Here is a 20982-nt window from a genome sequence, read left to right as displayed (position 1 = left end):
GAGCCAGAGAGGAGTTAATGGAGTGTAACCTCAGCAACCTTGACCAGAAACCATGTCTGTGCTGCTGGGTGCTACGGCTTCATAACCAAAGGGCATACGAGAAGGCCAGTATCCACCTAGTGACGGATGGTGGCAGGGAAGGAAGGCAGTGTCCACTCCTGGTTAGGTTTCAAAAACAGCCTTTATTAGCTATTTGTAATACAAATATTCCAAAAATATAAACAGACTCTTAACAGCATCCTACAGTTCAAGTTTTTGAATACGACAAATGTATCAAATTGTGAAGCGAGGTGGTCAGGGATCCCACAGCCCAGTCACAGTGGGAGCAGACTCCTTCCCTCCAAACGGCCTCTTGAAGGGAGAAATAGGCAAATCTCGGGCAGTTACAGGCGAAGAACATCACCAGCCTAAAGAAAGGGCTGTTCCAGGAGCTGACCCTGCATTAAAGGAGTGGGGCAGCTGGCTAGACTTGGGACCTCTTCTCCCCTGAATATGAATTTACTAACCATGTTTTCTAAAAAGAGAAAGAGGGGAACTAGGGATTGTGACTCAGCTGGACGTGCTTGTCCATCATGAAGAAGCCCTGGGTTGCCCCAGCACCTCATAAACCAGCAGCGGTCACAGCGGTAACCCCAGCACTCAGGAGGTGGAGGCAGGCAATCAGAAGCTCATGATCATCCTTGGCTACACAGTGACTTCAAGCCCCTGCCTGGGATTCATGAAACCCTGTCTGGAAGTGGTGGTGAAGGAACTGAGGAGGAGCCATGGCTAAGTAGGAAGCCAGGCTGAAACAGCGGGATGCAGACAGCACAGCAGGCTGCACTGCAGCAGGCCTCTGAACAGGGCAGGGCACGGACCTGCACAGGCCCCCTTCCTGGGAGGGGCTGCCTGGAGGCTGCCATGCTTTAGTACAAAGCTGTTCTGAGCACTGTTAACAGAGGGCTAGACATTTACACAAAAAAATCTTTGGGAGGCAGGAGGGAGCGAAACATGTCCTGGTTAGATGAAGGCAGATCCACTCAACCTCTAGCTGGGGACCGGAGGGCCTGCAGTGTCCCCCTACAATGTGCAGAGTGGAGCACTTCCCTGGCCCTTTATCAAACTGGTCCTGTGTCCAAAGCTCCCCCTATAAGAGGGACACGAACATCAGGCTTTTGATTTAGAAGCCCAATCAGAGAGACACACTGTGTCCCTGAAGAGGCACCTTAAGAGCTGAACCTGGCAGGCAGGCAGAGTCCTGGCACGCTTATGTGGGTGCTGACACCCAGCGTGGTGGTGTCCTGACTCCTGACGACTAGTCTGCCCTGGAGAAGGCTGGTGGCAAGCCAGGAGCCAGAATGAGCTTCAGAATGAGCGGGCTCTCTCTCCCAATTATGCCCTTCTCCCAGTGTGGGCCTGTGTCCTCTCAGCAGCACCTCTCAAGCACCACATGCCCCAAGACACACAAGGAGCAAGGGGACAGGACAGCAAGGAACAGCCTCTGGCTGGCTCTGGTCCACTAGGACAGGTCCTGTTAAGTTTGGAAAGAGGGGACTTGGGATGGCCTCTCTGTAGCAGACTGCAGGTGGCAACAAGTATTCTGGTGGCAGACAGGCCTAGAAAGCTGGGGTTCACATAGAAGCAGCAGCAGCTCCCAGGGAGCCACACTGAGTTTTGGTCATGGGTCAAACTCCAGTCCTTGCATATGCCTAATGGCAAGGGATGAGCACAGGCTCTTCCTCTACAAGGTAAAGCATGAAGACCCAAAAGAGGTGAAAAGGACCTAAAATCCACCTAACTCTCGAGCTTATTGCTTGGCAAGGACTAGCCCTCAGAGTTGCCTTGTGAGAGGGTAGCAGTGAGACCAGGAGCTGGAGCCACAGCCAAGCTCCCGCACTCCTGGCTAGCACCTGGAGCCCTCTCCCATGACCCTGGCAGGACCCACAGGCACCAGCAAAGGATGCTGAGGGAAATGGCAGGACTTGAGGACTCTATTCCGCTCTGTCACCAAAGTGGAAGACAAGGCCCCACAGCCTTGGCCTAAGGAAGAAGACTGCACAATACCACCAGAAGGACGACAGTCAGCTAGCTTCCACTCAGAACACTGAGCTCCATCAGCAGGCTTTCTCGAAACGGGTTAGTTCCTGAGACAGGACCTAGTATGTGGAAACTAGAGATCATTCTCCGACTCCTGAGTGGGTGGTGGCCACCCCTGAAACAGTTCATAAATGCTACACTTGCCTCGGGAAAAGCAGAGCTGCAAGTCCACCACCTCCGTGAGCGAGGAGGGAGGAGAACCTCCCCGGCCCTGTGACAGGACTCAGCTAAGGCAGTGGTACTGAGCTGGGGCTCCTCAGGGCCCGTGTGCGCCCAACAGCAGCAGCACTTCCCTTGCTGTCCAACCTGGGGAAACTGTTCAAGACTGAGAACTTAGAGATGCAGAGCCTGTGAGAGCCACACCCGGCCCTACCACCAGGAACAGGAGGCATTGGCCCATTTGGCAAACTAAGTAACAACAAGACCTACAAACCCCTCAGTCCTGGAAAAGTAGTTCTCCCAAGGCCTTGGGGAAAGAGAAACAGCCAGGATGGCACACTAAGGAGACATGTGGGAAGAGCCCTGTCTGAGCAACGGGAGTCCACAACAGCCTAGCAGCCCTCCCCGGCTTCTGCAGCCAAAGTCCTTGCAGCAGCTAGCACAGAATCCCGGAAGAGCAATTTCTGGGATCTCTAAGCAAGGAGACACATTCTGCTTTGGATCCTTGTTTTTCCCCTGTACCCAGCACCACCCACCCACATCTCAGGCCTAGGACTGCAGCTCAGCCAGATACAAACCACTCCATATTTAGGAAGAGAATTTTAAAAGTTAAAAGAACAGGAGTCAGCTATCTGTCCTCTTCCAGGGCAGGGAGAAGACCTCCTTCCCCATGGGAGAAAGACTATGGCTCGGAGTGAAAAGGCTGCCTGCTGGTGGCGCCTGGCAGACGCAGAAGTGCCCATGGCAGGCGCGCTGTGGGAGCCAGGAGCAGCTGTAGGCCACAAGACCTGGTGGTTCCGAGTGCTGTGAGCACACTCCCGCCCTCCCAGGCATGTCTGCAGCTGCTGGTGAGGCTTTTGCTTTCAGAAAGGCGAGTGCCTGCGGCATCCAGAAGCTGCCTCTGGCCTCTCCTTTCTCCTTGGCACAGGCCTTGTGATGCTGAGGAAAGGCCATGGTTTGGCAAGGGAGCCTGCAATAGTTTTCATTGCTGTGGCGTTCAGTAGCTCACGGGAGAGCAGGAAGGCGGACAAGTGACCCCCTACTGAGACACTGGACACCCTGGATGGGCACATGCGAGTGCACACACACATACGCACGCACACATGCACACAGATACCTGGGAACCAAACACAGGGTGCAGACAGTTCTGGACATCGGTCTGATTTGCCTGCTCTGTACCTAACCTGCCCTAAAGCTCTCATCAACCACTTCCTGGCTGCTTCTCGACCCTTTGGCAAGGTGCTCCAGCGTCTGAGCGGCTCGGTCAGTCAGGCTGATCAGAAAGGCACAGTGTAGCAAAGTCCCCTACTGGGATGGCTGTTTCTTGGAAGCAGGAAGGCTAAGGGGCCCGCAGCTGCCCAAGGCTGGTGTAGACGTCATCTGCTCCACTCAGCTCCTCAAAGATTGGAATCAGGTTCAGCAACTCTGTGTCTGCCATGTCATCAAACCAGGACTGCACAGGCACCTTGGGGCAGGAAAGGTGACGTTAATCTGATTTCTCCTTCCCCTGCCAGTGCCCTGGAGGCTGCTGGGACACACGGAGCAGCGCACAAGTCTGGCAAAGCCCCCAGCCCTGGCCTGCAACCCCTCCCAGTCCCTGATGCCTTGGGGCTTATCTGGGCCACTCACTGCATTTTCTGGGTGGAAGATGTAAGACGCGGGTGAGTTGTCCAGGATGAGGGTTTTCCTCAGGTCCCTTCCCAGGCGGCTCAGGTCCTTAACATAGCAGCCCTGGTGGAACACACAAGACTCCCGGAACAGCCGGGCCCGGAACACCCCACAACGGTCCAGAAGGTCTGTCACAGGGTCTGCATACTGGAAGATGAAGAGAGGCCTTAGCTGAGATGCCGTGCTGGGTCCCCTGTGACTGCTAAATCATCTCCCATTTTTTCCTCCCCTCCGGTACCTTGGCCAAGCTGGCAGTGAAGAGAACACATTCAAAAAGCTCCCCCATTCGCCTCAGGAACTCGTCAACATAAGGCCTCTTGAGCACATAGACCTGGAGAAGCAGAGCGGACTGTTGGAGGTACCTTGTGAGGCCAAAGGAGGCAGCACTGCCCCCTTTCCACTGACACAGAAATGTAACCAGGCCTAGATGCCCAAGCCAAGAACCTGGGACTTCTACCCCACCAGGTCACCAACAGGCCCAATCCTGGCATGAAGGTGAGCATACTATGTCCCAGGAGCCATCTTCATTCCGGGGTGACCATTAGCTGCCTCCAGAAACAAGTAATCAAGAATAGGCCTCACAGATGGAAACAGCCTATCCTGGATTACTTGAATCCAGCCACAGCCTCCATAGCTTTCTGAGTGGATTCCAGGAGGACCACCTGTGCAGGTCCCCACCTGGCAAGGGCCCTGGTACATCCTCGAACACATGCCCTCACAGGGTTCTGAACACCACCCCTTTTGAGGGCCTTGCATGTTCTTAAACAATTCTTCAGCTATGCCTCACTCAGTCAGTTTACAACCTGCTGCTTCCCACCTTCAGCCTACAAGAGTGCTCCTTAGGTCCATTTCCTGAAAGCTCCTTTTGTAGTATTATACCCTGGCACAGGGCAAGCCTGCCACAATTCCTTCTCGCCCTAATTAGCCACCAATTCAGCAGACCCCTCCCCATTTAGCAGGAGATAACCCCCTGCAGCCACAAGCTGCTCTATCAGCCTGCTAGCCCTTCAACGTTACAAACAAGCCCCTTCCCCAACAGCTACTCATCAAGCATGGCCTCTCTTCCCCACTGTCTTCTCAGATCAACACGGCAGGCGGCCCTCCTCCACTTTAACTCGTTACTACTTAATTCATGCCTCTCTTTATTAAACTGCAGTTCCCTGCACATATTTGCCTATGTGAAGCCATGTCCCATGGATTCTGTACATTTCCATTTCCTCCCATCATTCCTGCAATGGATGATGGGCCTAGCAGAGATCCACGACTTTGTGGCTCTGGTACAGAAAGCCTGTAAAGGGAAATGGGACTACGATGACAAAACCATGTAAGCCTCAGGCTGCGCTTCCCCTGTCAACAACCACCTGACCAGTCCATAAAGACAAGTCCCAGGCCTACTGGTGCATCTGCACCAACCGTCCCTGACCCTCAGGCCAACCAGCAGGCCTTCTGAGCAAGCATTCTGAGCATGTGGTCTCTCACCAATGCCACCCCAGACAGCAGGGTACACACGGCTAGAACCTGGACTCTTAGACGCAGTAAGTCAGAAGGTGTCATGGGAGCCTGGGTTGGGGGGAAAAAAAAATCACAGGGAAGCCCCCAGGCAGACATCATTACCAAGGAAGAAAGAAAACGGAGTGCAGTATAAAAACTCCTGTCTACTTGGCAGGAATTGGTGATTAAGAATTGGTGACTATAAGGGCTGGAGAGACGGCTCAGCAGTTAAGAGCATTGGCTGCTCTTCCAGAGGACCTGGGTTCAGTTCCCAACACCCACACAGCAGCTCACAACTGCCTGAAACTCCAGTTTCAGGGGATCCAACACACTTACACAGGCAAACAGGCAAACTACCAGGCAAAATAGGCAGGCAAAAGCCTGCACATACATATATTAAAAAAAAAAAAAGAGGTAGGTGGGTCTCTGTGAGTTCAAGGACAGCCAGGAATAAATAAAGAGATATTAACTCAAGAAGAAGAAAACAACAATGCAGTTCTCTCAGTGTGACTGCACAGAGAAAAGGGAACATAGGCTGGAGGGGGGTGGACGTGAGACTCAAACCACTAACAAAAAGAAGATACTAGGTCACAAAAGCCATTTCCTGTTTGCACCGGGGCATGGGTGGCACACAGCTCACCTGGTGCGTGGTCCCCTCGATCTCCACAGGCACTATGAAGTCAGCATTGTTGATTGGCTGGAAGGCAGAAGTTGATGGGTCAGCACACAGGAAGCCCCCACTGACCCTGGAGATGGGCCCCCACGCCGTTCTTAGCCAGCACTGTCTCTTCAGGCTTCCCTTCTCCCTCATCTATCCTACTTGCCAAATTCTACCTGAGGTAAGATTTAGGGTTGTATTTTATTTAGAGACAGGGTCTTGCTACACAATCCAGGCTGGCCTCTAATTCACGTTCCCATGAGCAATGGACTTACAGCCAAGCACCACCAAATGCCTAGCCTTTTCAACTTGTGATATCCTAGAGCCTGTGATTTCCCTGCCTCAGTTTCCCAAGCGCTGGGATTGAGGAAGTGCCTCCACATCCAATTTAAGGCTTTCTTGCATTAATAAACCTATCAGTCAAAGAAATGTGCTGAAGCCAATTTAACTATTTTCTCCATGCTAAGTGGAGACAGATACACCATATAGGTCACTATTTGTGTGTGTGTGGGGGGGAAGTGTGTATGCGTGTGCGTTCTTAACTCTTCAGTATGGCCTCTGAATCCAGGGCCTGGTCCCTTCCGTCTATCATTTCCACTTCATCTGTAGATTACCTCACAGCTGTTGCACAGCTTACAGATAGGCCCTCATGGAGGGACTGCGTGTGACTTACCTTAAAGGAACTGTGAACAAGGGTCTCATCCAGGTCAATGACCACACAGATCCTTCCTTGGTCTTGCTCTGTCGCCTCTGGGAGCAGGCAGGTCCCAGGGATCTAAAACCAGAGCCAGGCTGAGATGTGCCTACCAAGTAGCAAGCCCAATCGTTCCCCTCAGCAGAATGCTAGGAAGAGCCAGGCTGTCTGGAGACAGAGTCATCAACCCAGGAAGGCCCTGCTTAAAGGTAGAGAACAGAGGCAGCAGGGTCTAAGGAGAAGTTAAAGCAGCAGCGGGGTATCTGGCTTCAGTTGGGGCTGGTGTGGAATACACAGCTGAGAAGGGCTGCCCCATAGCTGTACAGGGGCCCTTGGCAAACACTTAGCACAAAGGGTAGGGAGGTAGGCTGGACAGGAAAGTGCCTGCCAGGCTAACCAGGGCCTCCAGGGTCAGCCAGATTGACATACCTGATAAAACTGGTACTGGAGACACTGGAGCAGGTCCGACTGTGGGAGAGGAAGGAGGTACTGAGTGCCAATTCCTCAGCTGTACCTTCCCTAAGCACATACTTCTGCCTCCCCAAGACCCAGCACCTAGCAGCTCCCCACATAATAAAAACGGCTCTCCTTGGGAGCGGGCAGGAGAGGGGACGCCTCTTCTCCACCAAATAAAGCACAGAACCGCAGGCACTCGGAGCTGAACTCTCCTGTGAGGTTCACCTCTTGCTTAGTCCTAAAGCCCAGCTCCTTGCTGATGGTGTCTGTTTCCTCTGCCTCCTTGGGGCATACACCATGTGGGTGAGCAAGGAAACAGTAAGCACACCAGCATAAAGCACTAGTTGGATTGTCTGTGACTATGAAGGGAGATGGGATACAAACAAGCCGCAAAGAGAAAACACTGAAAATGTTCTAAAAAGCACTAAGTGTCCCTAATGTAAATCTTGGGGGTAAGGGGAATTAAATTCTTTCAAGCATCAGCTAGCATTTCCCCACAGTAATATATGATCTTAAATTCTGCCTTTGATTTAACAGTGCAGGTAATGTTACAAAGAAGGTACCATTAAAAACTAACTGCTTAAGTTGGGGCATGGTGACACACTTTTATTCCCAGCACTCAGGAGGCAGAGGCAGGTGGATCTCTGTAAGTTTGAGGCCATCCTGGTCTACAAAGTGAGTCCAGGACAGCTAGGGCTACAGAGAAACCTTGTCTCAAAAAACAAACAAACAAACACCACAGCCTAAGTGCTTGTAACCCTGCCGGGCTGTGATACACACAGATGTGCAGGCTGGTTTTGTGAGGACAGCTAAGGTTGTTTAGGGTGTTAAGAATCCTATCTTGTTTGTTGGGGCTGGAACAATGGCCTTCTAATCATGTAAGAATAAAAAACACATTTCCAAGTGGTTCACAGGGGCACAGCTGCAAATTGCTAGTAGGCTCTTTTTATCTGTTGCTGTTTTCTTTTGTAACAGGGTCTCATACTAGCTCTGGGTGGCCTGGCACTTGCTCTGTAGGTCAGGTGGCCCTGCTATGAGATCAGCACGGAAACCCTACTGAAGCTGTCTCTCCAGTGCTAGGATGCTAAGAGGTTATTAAGAGCACAGCAGAATTTTTGTTTTGTTCTTTTAAGACAGGGCTTCTCTGTGTTGCTCTGGATGTTATTTAGAACTTACTCTGTAGAGCAGACTGGCCTTGAACTCACAGAGATCCACCTGCCTCTGACCCCCACCATGCCCAGGTGGAGACAGTTCTGAGTAGGAGACAATAATAGGCACAGACTTCAGAGACAGGAATTTTGGTTCCGATCCCCCACTAGCGATGATTAACATGGGTACATTTTCCATATCTGCATGGCGCCTTTCAGGTGTCCTGGAATCTGCAGTGTCTGGACAGCCTATGTCACAGATGAGGAGACTCAGAAGAGAGTAAGGGCCTTTCGGGCCAGGAATCATGACACCCCCAGGCCAGAATAGCCACCCCATTCTGTTACCTTAGCAATGACGCTGGTCTCCTCCTTGTATGTGAGCTCAGTGGACGAGCTTGACTGGCCAACATGCTGGGTGTGAAAACAGCAGAAAAGTGCCTTCAAGATGTTCCGGCCACGAGGCTTCTTAGGCGAGGACTTGGAGACTAGGCCTAGAGAAGGAACGACAGACAAGAGCATTAGGGACAGGTACATCGGTCTGTCAGCACTCCCACCTGCCCACACCCTCACGTCCAGGCTCTGCTGGGATACAGTGCACAGCGCTGAACAGCACACACAGTGACAATGAAGTGGACATCTCCCAGCACACTCCCTTTAGGGAAGAGAGTGAGCTGCACAGGAGTCACTCCTCAGACTATGGCAGCTCACAAGATGGGCTGAGTATTCGATGACCCAGCAGCAGCAACATGCCGTCAAAATGCACTGGTGAGGCCCTCAGTGACCCGGCAGTAGTTCCAGCAGGAGAGCAACCCAGTCCCCTGCAGTCAGTGGAGCTGCATTCAGCTCAGAGTCCCTAGACTCAGGATCAGTGGCAACAAACAGTGCAAGTTGTCTAAAATCTCAGATTCCCCCCAAAACAGATCGAGATGGCTGTGGGTAAAGGCTGTGCCACCGACCCTGATGACCTGAACTCCATCACACATGCTGGGAAGAACCAACTTGTGCAAACAGTCCTCATGTGCACACGTGGGTGGGTACACCCTCCACCCCACCCACTCCACTAATCCACCTCAGACCTCAGGAAGAAGGCACGCTAGTTGTCTGTGTTCATTCTTAATATTTGCCATGCCACCCCACTCTGCAAAACCCACCCCAGGGAGAGGGTTGGAAAAGAGATGGAGTAAGAGCCTTGGTCAGTCACAGAATGCAGTTTCAGTCCTAGGCAGAGGCTGCCGTTTCCACACTGCAGCTGCTCTGCCCTCCCCTCATCATCTGGGCTTTGGAAACACAAAGCCATTTTAACACTTGGCAGCTCAGCAACTGATACAGAGCAAAGGGAACCCAGCACCAATGGCTTCAGATCACTGCAAAGGGCATTGTGGCCAGGAGGTGGCGCTGTACAACCAGTTACGGAATGGTACCCATCGACAAGTCTCTCCTGGGGTCTGAGTGTCCCAGAGCCTGAGAAAAGCTGGCCCACTCCAAAGCACAGGACAAACTACTGTGCAGGCAGGTAAGTGCCACCCAGCCAACTCCTGCTCCCTCAGCTACTGTGAGAGGCCCCTTATTAGAGTAGCCATACCCATCTGACTAGGCTGTCTGAGATCCCCGGGAAGAGGAGAGAAAAACAACAGTGTCCAGATCAAGGTGGAGAAGGGGCCATTTTACAAGCTACAGGGGTCCTCTCTGAAATTAAGTGAGCCTTTCTAGGAAACTGCCTGAAAATCTGGACATCACTTTTAAAGTGTGAAGTTAAAGGACAATTTTTAGTGTGAATTCTCTATTTCTATGTGGATTCCAATGATCAGGTTATCAGGACCTTAGAACAGCAAGCACTTTAACCCCCTGAACCACCTCGCCAACCTCCTGAACCATCTTGCCAGGCCCTATGGCATCACTTCCAACCTCTTGGCTACATATGAAGAACCAAGATTTCTTTGGGCATTTTGCAGTGAAGTTTTCCTGAGAAAATCTGCCAAAGCCTTCTTAAAGACCAAATTCAAATCAGGGCCCAGAACTTGGTGGGATACGCAGACTACTCCTTGGAAAGGGTCTCCCTCTAGATAATCATCTCTGCAGAAACCAGAGGAAGGGGCTGATCCCCTAACCCCATCCCTCATTGGCCCACTAAATTCTCTGTGCAGGGGCTCAGGACAGATGCAGACACAAAGCCTCACAACCAAAGCCGAGCCTTTTCTTTTCTTTTTTTTTTTTTTTTTTTTTTTTCATGGTTTCTTCATGTACAAACCACAATTGGAGGCTTAACCCGAGCAGAGTCTTTCTTAAAAGGCCACAGAACCCAGGCCTTTCCTGAAGAGAAGCCACATCAGGAGTGTGTTCAACATCTTAGTGACAGGCACTGTGAGGCTGAGTGATCCTGAGAGGCAGCTGGCTGGGGCCACAGAAAGGCCTTGCCTGTGCCCACTGCAGGAACCATGACCTCTGCAGGGGTGAGGGGCTTCTTCAATGCAGTGTGACCAACAGCCCTGCATCTCAGCAGATCAAACACAGTGACCTTGAGGGCAGGCTCCTGCAGCCAACAACCCACACCCAGAACTGTGAGGCCACCTCCCCTCCCCTGCCCTGCCCCAGGCCCCACTTCACAGCATCCTTCATGCCGGCTGCTTTGCTTACTTTTACAGACACTCCTGAAGGTCATCGGGGCTGGATTCAGCTTCCCACAACATGGCTGTTCCCCATAGGGCCAACAATGGTCTCACCTGACACACTCCACAGCCTCTAGCCTCTGTATAGCAGATGCTTAATAATTTCACCAACTCACTGAGTAACTGCAGGGCCTCTTGGGCCTGCCACTCCTCCAGTTAGGTCCTGGAGAAGCCTCCCTTCTTTTGTAGCCCAGACAGCTAGTAACAGAAAAGCCTCCTTGGGAGGGAAAGAAGGTGGTACTGAAGGAGCAGAGTGACTGAAGGGAGCACTGAAGCTTTCTGGGCCACAGCCACACTTAAAACACGCAAGAGCAACAAATGCCAGGCCTGTTCTAGACACCTCCAACACCACCTCACTAAACCCTTGGTAGGATTCACTTGTAGGTCCAGTCTCCAATCTGCAGGAGGGAAACTGAAGCAGACAGGTTAATCAGCCTGCTGGGGTCATGCAGTGGTATGGTAGCTGAGCAAGACTTTGAACCCAGAGCCAGGGCTCCCAGGAGTCTCCAGCAGTCTCTTGACAGTTCAGGCTGGTGTCTTCTTGGGCGACTTCTGCTCTATTCCACTCGAGAATGAGCTGGTGAAAGAACTTGGAGCCGTACCGCTCCCCCTTCCGTGCTCTTGGGCAGGTGAGCGAAGTGCAGAAGGTGAAAACGCAAGGCAGAGACTCAATTCTCCTTCCCCTACAAAGCCTGTCCATGGCTCCTTTTAGCCACCGCTCTGCACTATGTCCCTGACAGCTGAGGGGAAGAACCCTGGGCAGATGGAAGAGCACCCTGGGCTGAGGGTTTACTACACTGCATTTCTGGGAAGGGAGGTAGGATCCCCATGGAGAGCTACTCTGCAGGTGCCTCCTCCCCCTCGCCCTCAGCCAGGCCCCATGGATAGCTGGTTTCCCACTCCTGTCTGCCCTTCTTGCCCCAAACCTTTGAATGTCCGAATAGGCCAGCAAAGGCAAAATGGGGAAGCCTGCACCCCACTACCACCCTCAACTCAAGACTGCTAGGCTTCCTATTGAGGCCGCCATGAACAGAAGCAGCCAGTGAGGTCCCTCTACTTGGGACTGTCTGGGCTGTAGTTCAGGCTCTGCCAGCTACTGATTCAATAATGCAGCCTTAGTTTCCTGATCCATAAATTGGGATAAAAGCAAGACCTCACTCAGGATAAACAAAATGTATGAGCAAGGTCCTGGCTAGCCTCGAAAAGCTACACTAACTGGCAACCGCTGAGCCTCATTTGTAGGCCTCAACATGGGGATAGCATAGGTCTCATTCCAGGACACCAACAGGGATCAGGGGCCCGCCCACCCTCATCATGTGGTTGAAGTTCAAGGTCAGATTCATTCCCACTCTCAGCTCCCCTACGTGGTCCTGTGACCATGACAAACATCACCTGGTGTAAGCCCTGCCCTCTTCCCTGTGTACTCCACAGCCTCAGTAAACAGCCTATGAGAACTCCCCCTTGTAAAAGCGTGTGCTGCATGTACAGATGGAGCCTGGCCTTCTCAGGACAACGTTATTTTTAACCTTCTGAAGGTCAGGTCCAGACATTACGGTTGCTGACAACACAGCTTTGTACCCCAGTAAAGAAACACCTCACAGGAAATCCGTGCCGCGCTGGACAGAGGGCAGAAGGCGACTCCTTGAGCTGTGGGATTTTAACAAGACCATTCACACACAGGATGCCTTCTTGGTTCGTTCCCAGCAACATCCACCAACAGCAAAGGGCAGGGCTGGCTCTCACTATAAAATGGCCTCTGAGAGGCCTCCCTCCCCTTTGCTAATGGAGGAAGGAGAGTATTTGGAGCATTTCCGGCCCTTCTTGGCTAGCTGCCTGGGCCCTGTAGCCAAGACACATCTGATTGGGGCTCCCTGTGGAGGAGTCCTCCAGGTTGTCTGCAAGAGGCATCTGTGCCTTGGCTAAGGACAGGCGCTGAAGTGCCAGGTATGGGTAGAAGGACAGTGGGCAAGGAGACAGGAGGGCAGGAGATGACCACCCTCCAACCCCCCGGCAGACAGAGGAAGGAGGACCTCTCCATCCACAGTGCCCAACCACTGATGCAGGGCAAAAGTGGATGTGTGAGTATGATTGCATGGGTTTTTTTTGTTTTTGTTTTTTTTTTAGCAGTTTGCGTCACAGGATTTGGCTCACATTGGCATGGCTACACTGGGCTCCAGTAGCCCCACACCCAACAGCTCCTCTGTTCCCCTTCCCGGGGCAGGAGGCTCCTCTCTTTCTTCAGTGTGTACGCACTTCAGGCAGCCATCTCCATGTGGCTCAAGCCAGCTTCAAATTTATGCTACTGTGCCCCTGCCTTAAGCCCTCTCAGGGCCTCAGAGTTCAATTTTAGGGACCTTCCCTCAAAAATCTTGGTTTTGAAGACAAGGATTAGCAGGAAACTTGGTTTTAGAGGCGGACACTTGTTGGATTATTGGCAAAAAATATAAGCAGCTTCAATACTTAAAAATAACAATAAAAATGTAAAGGAGTGCTGTGGTGGGGTCTCCAGGAGCAGCAGGTTCCGGAGCCACAGGGACAAACTGAGACACCCTTCAAACACGTGAAGGGCTGGATTCCACCTTGCTGCACACGGTGCCAGCCAGAGAGGGGTGCCCATTGTCGGGCACTGGATACCAGCCACGCCAGCTCTCCCTCCTCCTGAGGAGGGGCTGAGCAGGCTCACAGAGACCTGGCCAGCAGGACACCATCTTGATGGCCATTCAGTGCTGGTCATGATCTCTGCCCCAACCTCGGAAATGCTTACGCTTCATGGAAAGCCAAGAAGAATCCAGGTCCCACAAAGAGGCACAGGAGGGAGCCACAGGATGGAGCAGAAAAGTGGGTACCCAGGTGCCACCCGCTCCGAGGACGGGGTAAAGCTCAATGCGTGAGGCTTTGGGTTGGATCTCTTCTAGCAAAATAAAGTAAAAATTAAAGTAAGTAAGCAATCCTGGCTTTGGCACAAGAACTAAATGTGGCAGGAACTTCAGTTTTTCTCTCTGTAAAATGGATAAAGAGTGAGTATCTCAGCGTTGAGTATTTTAAGGGCTTTTAGAGTGTCATGGCCTAATGAAAGCTCCATCAGCTGCTGGGCATTAAGAACAGGAAACTGTCACACTTGTGCCTCAGTATCAATCTCAGAATGTTCACACCGCTGAGATTTGTCGTATTTCTAGAAGTCACATAGCAGAACCAGTGGGTCAGGCCAGGCCTGGGAACAGCCTTTTCTGGGACTGCACAAACCAGCGAATCAGTTGGTGTGTCTGCCACCCTGAGTCTTCCTCAGGTTCCGGCCGCCACACTCCCGCTCCCCCTACTCGGCCCTGCTCCCCTACTAGACCCAGCCGACAAGAACACAACCCTGTGGCCCTGAGCAGCCCTGGTTCTTGCACAGGCCAAGGGGGAAGATCCCCCTGCAGGGTGCTGAGTGGCTTCTGAGCCCCTGGCCATGAACAGAGCTCAGGCCTGGGCAAGGTTGGCCTCCACAGCCCAGGTCCACCTTGGGCTTCACACTCAGCAGATGTCTCCTCATGTGGCAAGTGGGAACAGTTTCTCTCTCCTGCGGCTGCTGAGACATAAAACTCCAGTCCCAGCACCCTGCGACAGTGAGTATTCTGTAAATATTGCCTGTGACTAGTACTGAGTAAGCAAGGGCCATTACTCCATCCATTAACTCAGAAAACTCTAGGCTCCTGTAGAACACAGGCTTTCCTAAGGAAAGTGAGTCTGGACCCTGAGGGGAATCTTCTGCTCAGGCCTGGATAGGCAGTTGGCATCTCCATCATGCTCCCTGGCTCTTCTCCCAGGACACCTGTCAGAATCACGGGGAGCATTTGGAACACACATGCCTGGCCCACCTGCCGTGCTCTGCGTCTGTGGGTCCCAGGTGTGTAGGGGGGGGGGGGGGGGCTTTATTTTTAGTAAGTGTCACAGGAGATTCTGATGTGTTCTTGGCTAAGAACCAGAGAATTCTAACCAACCCCTTCCAGGACTAGATGGTGATTCAGCCAAAGCCCCAGAAGCCCCTCTTCCCCCAGATTTTCTAATGGGTTCAGACCCTTACCCAGGGGAGCAGTTGGGCTCAGGGTCTGGTTTGCCTCTCTATGGCCACTTTACTCCAAAAACAAAACAAAACAAAATAAAACAGAAACCTGAGCCAAGAGTTCTGAGCTTGCTGTCTCTCACCTCTCAGTTACTTTGAAGAAGGGGCCTCCTCCCTCCACTGTGGAAACTTCCTATAGATCTGTGTTACACACAGCCTGTTTCTCACTGGAGCTGGAGCCATGTTTGCTCCCTGGGAACAGTGCAGGAGGGTGGAGCAAAGGCAACAGGATGGGAGAGTCTGTCAGGATCCTAAGAGGCTGGACAAGGCAGCCCTCCAGTGATTCCCAGCACTGAGCAGGAGGCAGGAAGCAAGGCTCAGAGCTACACCACCACAAGGGTGACAGGGAACAAGAGTGTTCACGTTCATTACGAGAAACGTCCCCCCAACTCAGACCGGGCTCAAAGCTGTCGGTAGAAAAGCTAACCAGTAAGAAGAGGGCACACATACTCCTGCCCTGAGGGAGACTGTGGTCTGCAAGAGCCATGCTGCAGGTGGTCTTAGTGAAGGCTCCCTCTGACCTAACAGGCTGGACACGCTGTACTCACACAGACCTTGCTCCACTTGGGCTCTGATCCCAAGTCTTCCATTTCAGACAAGTCTGCTTTCCTCTTTGGATCCCTAACGGCTTCTTCATACGATCTGCATGTAACATGTTCATCTATATCCCAGCTGGGCACTAGACTTCAGTTCTGAACATGTGCGAGAACCACAACGAGAGCCACATCCAAACCCTTCCTCTTAGACAGTTGTGTCCAGCTTGAGATATGATGGAAAACAGCTCGATGTTCTCAATGTGTTCCACACACAGACCAAAGACATAAAGACAGTTAAGAATACATACTCCTCTACAAAACCTCCCTTCTCCTGGTTGAGAGTTCCTAAAGAGAGCCACTAGGCACGCTGGCACACACCTGTAATCCCAGCACTTGGGGAGGCAGAGGCAGGCTGATCGCTGTGAGTTTGAGGCCAGCCTGATCTACAGAGTGAGTCTAGGACAGCCAACGTTACACAGAGAGAAACCCTGTTTAAAAAAACAAAAAAAGAGTTCCTAAAAGAAGGCGGAATCTGAGATCAGTGTCACTGGGAGCAAATCAAGACAGTGGTAGTCACTGCCTTGTACACAACCGCTGTTCCATCTCTAACATACCAAACTGCTTCCGAGGTTCAAGCGGGGCTTGAGAGGCTCTCACATGAGGTTCAGGATTTCAGGGCCTCCATCCCACAACACTCACGCACAAGCAGACGCCTACAGGAAGGCTCAGGTGCTGACCTTTCCCAGAGACCCAAGCACCGTCCATATCAACGGCCCCCTGACAGGGGGCACCTGTCTTTGGCAGTAAAACCCATGTGACTGGGCACTGTTTATACAGCATATCCTTGGGGGAATGGAAGAGGGAGGCCAGAACAGCAGCATTTAGGAATGACATCAGCATTCGTCAATCATCCACTAAGTCTGCATTACAGGTACAGACAGCATTATTGTCATTTCACAGGTGAACTGCTCACATCGCAGGTAAGAAGAACAGGGATCTGAATGTGAGTCTGAAGCAACCGATTCTGCTCCTACAACAACAATGGGCACTGTAACTTCGCTACACAACTGCTGGTCCCAAGTCTTCACCAACGCAAGAACCAAATACCCCAAGATGGATCTAAGACAACACCCCAAACTTCCTCAAGGCTAGTTGGAAGAAAGCTGAGGGGGCTCTGTGTCAGACCACACATGTGAGCAAATGCATGTCCAGTCACACACAATGCTATGTTTACATGTCATCTCTTTCCATACTTAAACGTTTCTCTTAATTCTCTGCAGAAAGGCTGGGAGCATCAAATCCTGTTGCTAGAAATGCCTTTATCGTCCCCACCCCCTTCGTAATAACATTCACTGAAGGACGGCCTGGGACGGCCTTAGAGGTGCCACCTTGTTTAACGTTCCCACCTCCTCAACTGGGAGGGAGGACACGGGCCCATCCATGCCTCTGCCACCGCCAGGGCCTTTTCACCTCACTCTGAAGTCCCTCTTTGTAAATGGGCTCCAGGTCAGGCTCTGCACTTTAACTGTGGTGGACGGGGCCCTCACCATGGGCTCTTACAGTGGAACAAACACTGGCTTAAATGGCCTCACTGGCACACTCAACCTAATCCCAGGATGGGGATAAATCCACAAACTGAGGGTGTAGGAGCAAGACTGAGGCTGGCTGAGGAGAACCCTACCACAGAGGCACCAACAAAACTCCTTTCAAGGCTTTTCCTATTAAAGGCTTAGCTGCAGCTACAGGGAGAGGTGTTTGTTTGGACTCCCAAAGGAAAACAGCACAACTTCACTCTTCTCCGGAGAGCAAGAAGAAAACTTGTCATGGAGGGGCTGGAGAGTTGGATGGCCCAGAGGTTTAGAGCACTGGTTGCTCTTCCATAGGACCTGGGTTCAATTCCCAGCACCCACATGGTGACTCAGAACCACCTAACTCCAGTCCCAGGGGCTCAGATGCCCCTCTTCTGACCTTTGCAGTCACACCCATGGTGTGGTACACACACAGAGTACATAGAAGAAATTCAATAAAATCAGAGGTAGCAGGTCTTCAGGAAGAATCCTTAGTACAACTTAGTTCCGCTCCACCCCACCCAGCTCCAGTTGGGAGGCAAGTCACCTAAAGCAGTCATTCTTCCAGGAGTGGGCACAGGGTCTCGCCCATAACCAATCATTTCTGACTCCCCCTCAAGTCCTGATAGACTGAGCTGCAGGAGGCCCCACCCACCTCACCTCGGGCTTTTACAGGGAACAGCCTCATTTCCTTTGCTTTCTTCCATCTAAGCCCAAACCTGGGCACAGCCTCCCGGGAACTGGGGTGACCCTCTCACACCAGGCTACGTAAGTGCCCGTTCCTGCCACTCTCATGCTTTTATTTTTGATGTTTGAAGCAACCCCTTCTTGCTGCAGCAGGGAGCCATTTCTCCCATCTGCCTGTAAAGATGATCCAGTTTTGGCGCTTTATCACCAAGGATTTCAGCAACTTTGTTCTACCTCCCCAACTGTAATTACTTTTGAATCATCAACATACGAGGCAGCCTTAAAACTCAGAGAACAGGATGATGAAAAAAATAAAATTAGAAAGTCAAAATAAATCTGCACTGGTAAACAACTTCACTAAGAAACCACTGGAGCTAGAGGCAGCAACTTGCTTCTTTCCAGAAATAAACTGTTTTACACTCCTCTTCACTCTTCCAAAGGTAGACAACGGGTGGGGGTGGGAGATGGTGGGTGAGGGCCAACAACGCTCCCCTCCCTGTGCTTTAAGATGCAGGTTCAAACGTAGTCGGTTTGGCTGCTGCGGGAGCCCAAGCAGCTCAGAAGAGAGCACGCCTTCTCTTGGAATGCAATCAAATTACAAGGGGAGGGGGAGATAGAGACCAAGAGGCTGCTTGCTGGCTTGAGAATTCAGATTCCTCCGGGGAGAACTTTGAAGGACAAACCACTTGCAAAAAAAGAAAACAAAAATGTAACTCCAAGAAAATGCAGCGACACCAGCAACCTGACACTGTCAGGAGCCAGCTGCTTTGCTCTTGGCTGCCTGTCACTCATCCTGCTGGATCAAACTTCAGCTCCGATTTGCTCTGGGCGGCCAGGCACAGTCCAGATTCTTTTATGCCGCTGTGGGCCCCACCATCCTCAGGACACCCCAGGGAGACCCTACATGAGAGGCACTGCGGTTCTGGTTTCTTATCACCAACCCCTCCTCTCACATGCTTCACCTCTGCCTGAAGCGTGGGTCCCTTTCCTGGGGTGAGGCTGCAAAGGGAGCTGGAAGGCTGGCAGTAAATTACAAACACAGGCGAGCTTCCCTCGGCCGCGCTCAGCACAGCTGAGAGGCCAGCAGAGGCGGTAAAGTTGCTGCCTGGATCACGCGGGTGGGTCGGCGATGCAGTGAGAACAGGGACCCTGTCGAGGAGGAGGGGCAGGCAGGGTTTCATCTCTCCTCGGCGCAGGCTGCTTCGCAGGGCCGAGAAACACGCACTGCTCCCCTCCCCCCACCCCACTCAGGAATTCCAGAGAGCCGGGGACACCACCCCAGCTGCTCTGCCCCTAGGCTAGACAAGTTGGGCAGACTCATTGGGAAGTGAACCCCCCAAAAAAGTGAGCTGCTGGTTAATATTCATCAATAGAGGGATGGGGACGTGCACGCAGGCCCACAGCTGGCCGCCTTCCAGGCTCTAGGCCTCAGTCTACTCAATTGTGGCACTGGCTTTTTATGCCCCGTTGGAGGAGAGAGAGAGGGCTGCAACGGTTGGGATTTGACCCCAAAAGCGTGCTCTCCACTCAGTCTCAGTGCCAAGTGGCCACAGTCCTGGGAGTTCTCTAGAAAAAAAAAATAATAAAAGAGGGTGTGGGGGAGCAACGGCGGAAATTTCTACCAGCTATTTTGGACGCATTGCTCAAGCCCAGGTGAACACAGGAAAGAGGAATGAGTTTTGGGGGGGACCCTACAGTGACCAAACCGGGCGATTCCATCGTCCCGGCCCCATCCTCCTTGCCGCCCCCGCGGCAGGCCCAGGCCTCCGCTCCAGTCCCCAGCAACACCCCACAGAGGGCTCGCGACAGCCCTGTTTTCTCCCCCCCCCCCCCCCCCCCCCCCCCCATTAGGCGGCGGCGGCGGGGGAAGGGAGTCCGCGATCCTTTCCCCACAGACAACTGGCACTTTTTCTTTCGCTGCGCGATTCAGAAACACGCCAGGTCTGATGCCATCCGGCGAATTATGTAACCAGGGACACCGCTCCCGGGCTAAACAAACGCGGCTGTGTGTGTGCAGCGGCGGCCCCGGGGGAGCGCACCGGGCAGGGAGGGGCTCCGGCCGGGCCTCGAGGGTCGGGCTCGTGGGCTCGGCGCAATCGCGAGAGTCCCGTGCCCAGCCGGTGACCGCGGCCCTCCCCCACCGCCGCCCCCACCTCGGGCCCGTGAACTTCGTCCCGCGTCCCCGCGCCGCCGCCACGGCCGACCGCCCGGGCATCCCGGGGTCGCGGTCCTGCGTGCGAACTCCGCTCCCGGCGGCGTTCCAGCTCGGGACCCCCTCGCGCCCTCCCCGCGGCGCCGGGAGCGGGCGCGCGGCTGTGCTGTGTGTGGCGGGGGGAAGGGGGGCGAGGCGACCGCTCCATCGCCGCGGCCCGGGTGGGGGCGGCCCGGGGGGCCTGGCGCCACGCGCACCCCGGAGTCTCGGCCCCCGCGGGGGAGGGGCGGCCCGACTGTGACAGCTGCGCGGATGACACCCTCCCGCGGGGCGCGGGCGGCCCGGGCCTCGCTCGGCGCCCGCTGGGGTCGGAGCGCCCGCCGGTGCGCCCGGGCCGGCAGACCCCGGATCTCGCCGGGCTCTCCCGGCCCCTCCCCGCCCGGGGGGCGACGCAAAGTTTTGGGAAGTTGCGCCCCTACCTTGCTTGGTGAGCACCAGGGCGTCTTCCCTCCGCGCCTGGGTGATGATGGAGCCGTGTTCCATCTAACAATCCCGCGGGCCCGGGCTGGCTGGGCGGGAGGACGCGCGGGCGCGCGGCTGAGCTGGGGGGCCTGGGCGGGGGCCCGTCGGGCTCCGGTCCCGAGACTCCGGCTCCCGCGGCTGTTCACATCCCCCCTCGCGTTTCCTCCCCGCGCCGGGAAGGGAGGCGGCCTGCACAGAGGGCGGGCGGCCGAGGCAGCGGCTCCCCCAGTGGCCCCAGCCCCGATCCCTCGGTGGCAGCTCCGGGCTCCTCAGTTTGGGTCCAACATGGAGAATCCGGAGCGAAAACAAGAGGAGGAAATGGGACACGGGGCGGTTTCCAGGCTCCCCCCTCCCCTCCGTACTCCAGATAAACAACCCGCGGCCGCAGCGCCCACCCCC

General features: G+C 53.6%; 1 protein-coding gene across 1 annotated transcript; it reads right to left on the bottom strand.

The window, feature by feature from the left end:
- Positions 1-162: 162 nt before the first annotated feature.
- On the bottom strand, positions 163-20976 carry Ctdsp2 (CTD small phosphatase 2). Its single transcript, XM_055612027.1, has 8 exons — positions 20541-20976; positions 8696-8841; positions 7176-7214; positions 6726-6827; positions 6035-6091; positions 4142-4234; positions 3865-4050; positions 163-3700 (listed from the first exon to the last, which is right to left on the bottom strand). Exons 1-8 carry the CDS (start codon positions 20602-20604, stop codon positions 3575-3577), a joined length of 813 nt encoding a protein of 270 aa, XP_055468002.1. The 5' UTR covers positions 20605-20976; the 3' UTR covers positions 163-3574.
- Positions 20977-20982: the final 6 nt, after the last annotated feature.

Source organism: Psammomys obesus, unplaced genomic scaffold, assembly GCF_907164565.1.
Source record: "Psammomys obesus unplaced genomic scaffold, mPsaObe1.curated_primary_1811, whole genome shotgun sequence".
Classification (NCBI taxonomy): domain Eukaryota; kingdom Metazoa; phylum Chordata; class Mammalia; order Rodentia; family Muridae; genus Psammomys; species Psammomys obesus.
The sequence above is the reverse complement of the archived record's forward strand: the minus strand, read 5'-3'. Positions and strand labels throughout refer to the sequence as shown.

Coding starts and splice junctions, on each gene's coding strand:
- Ctdsp2 (XM_055612027.1), bottom strand. CDS start 20,604: ATGGAACACGGCTCCATCATCACCCAGGCGCGGAGGGAAGACGCCCTG. Junction 6,828..7,175: donor TCCAGTACCAGTTTTATCAG/GTATGTCAATCT, acceptor CTCTGGTTTTAG/ATCCCTGGGACCTGCCTGCT. Junction 4,235..6,034: donor TCGAGGGGACCACGCACCAG/GTGAGCTGTGTG, acceptor CTGCTTCTCCAG/GTCTATGTGCTCAAGAGGCC.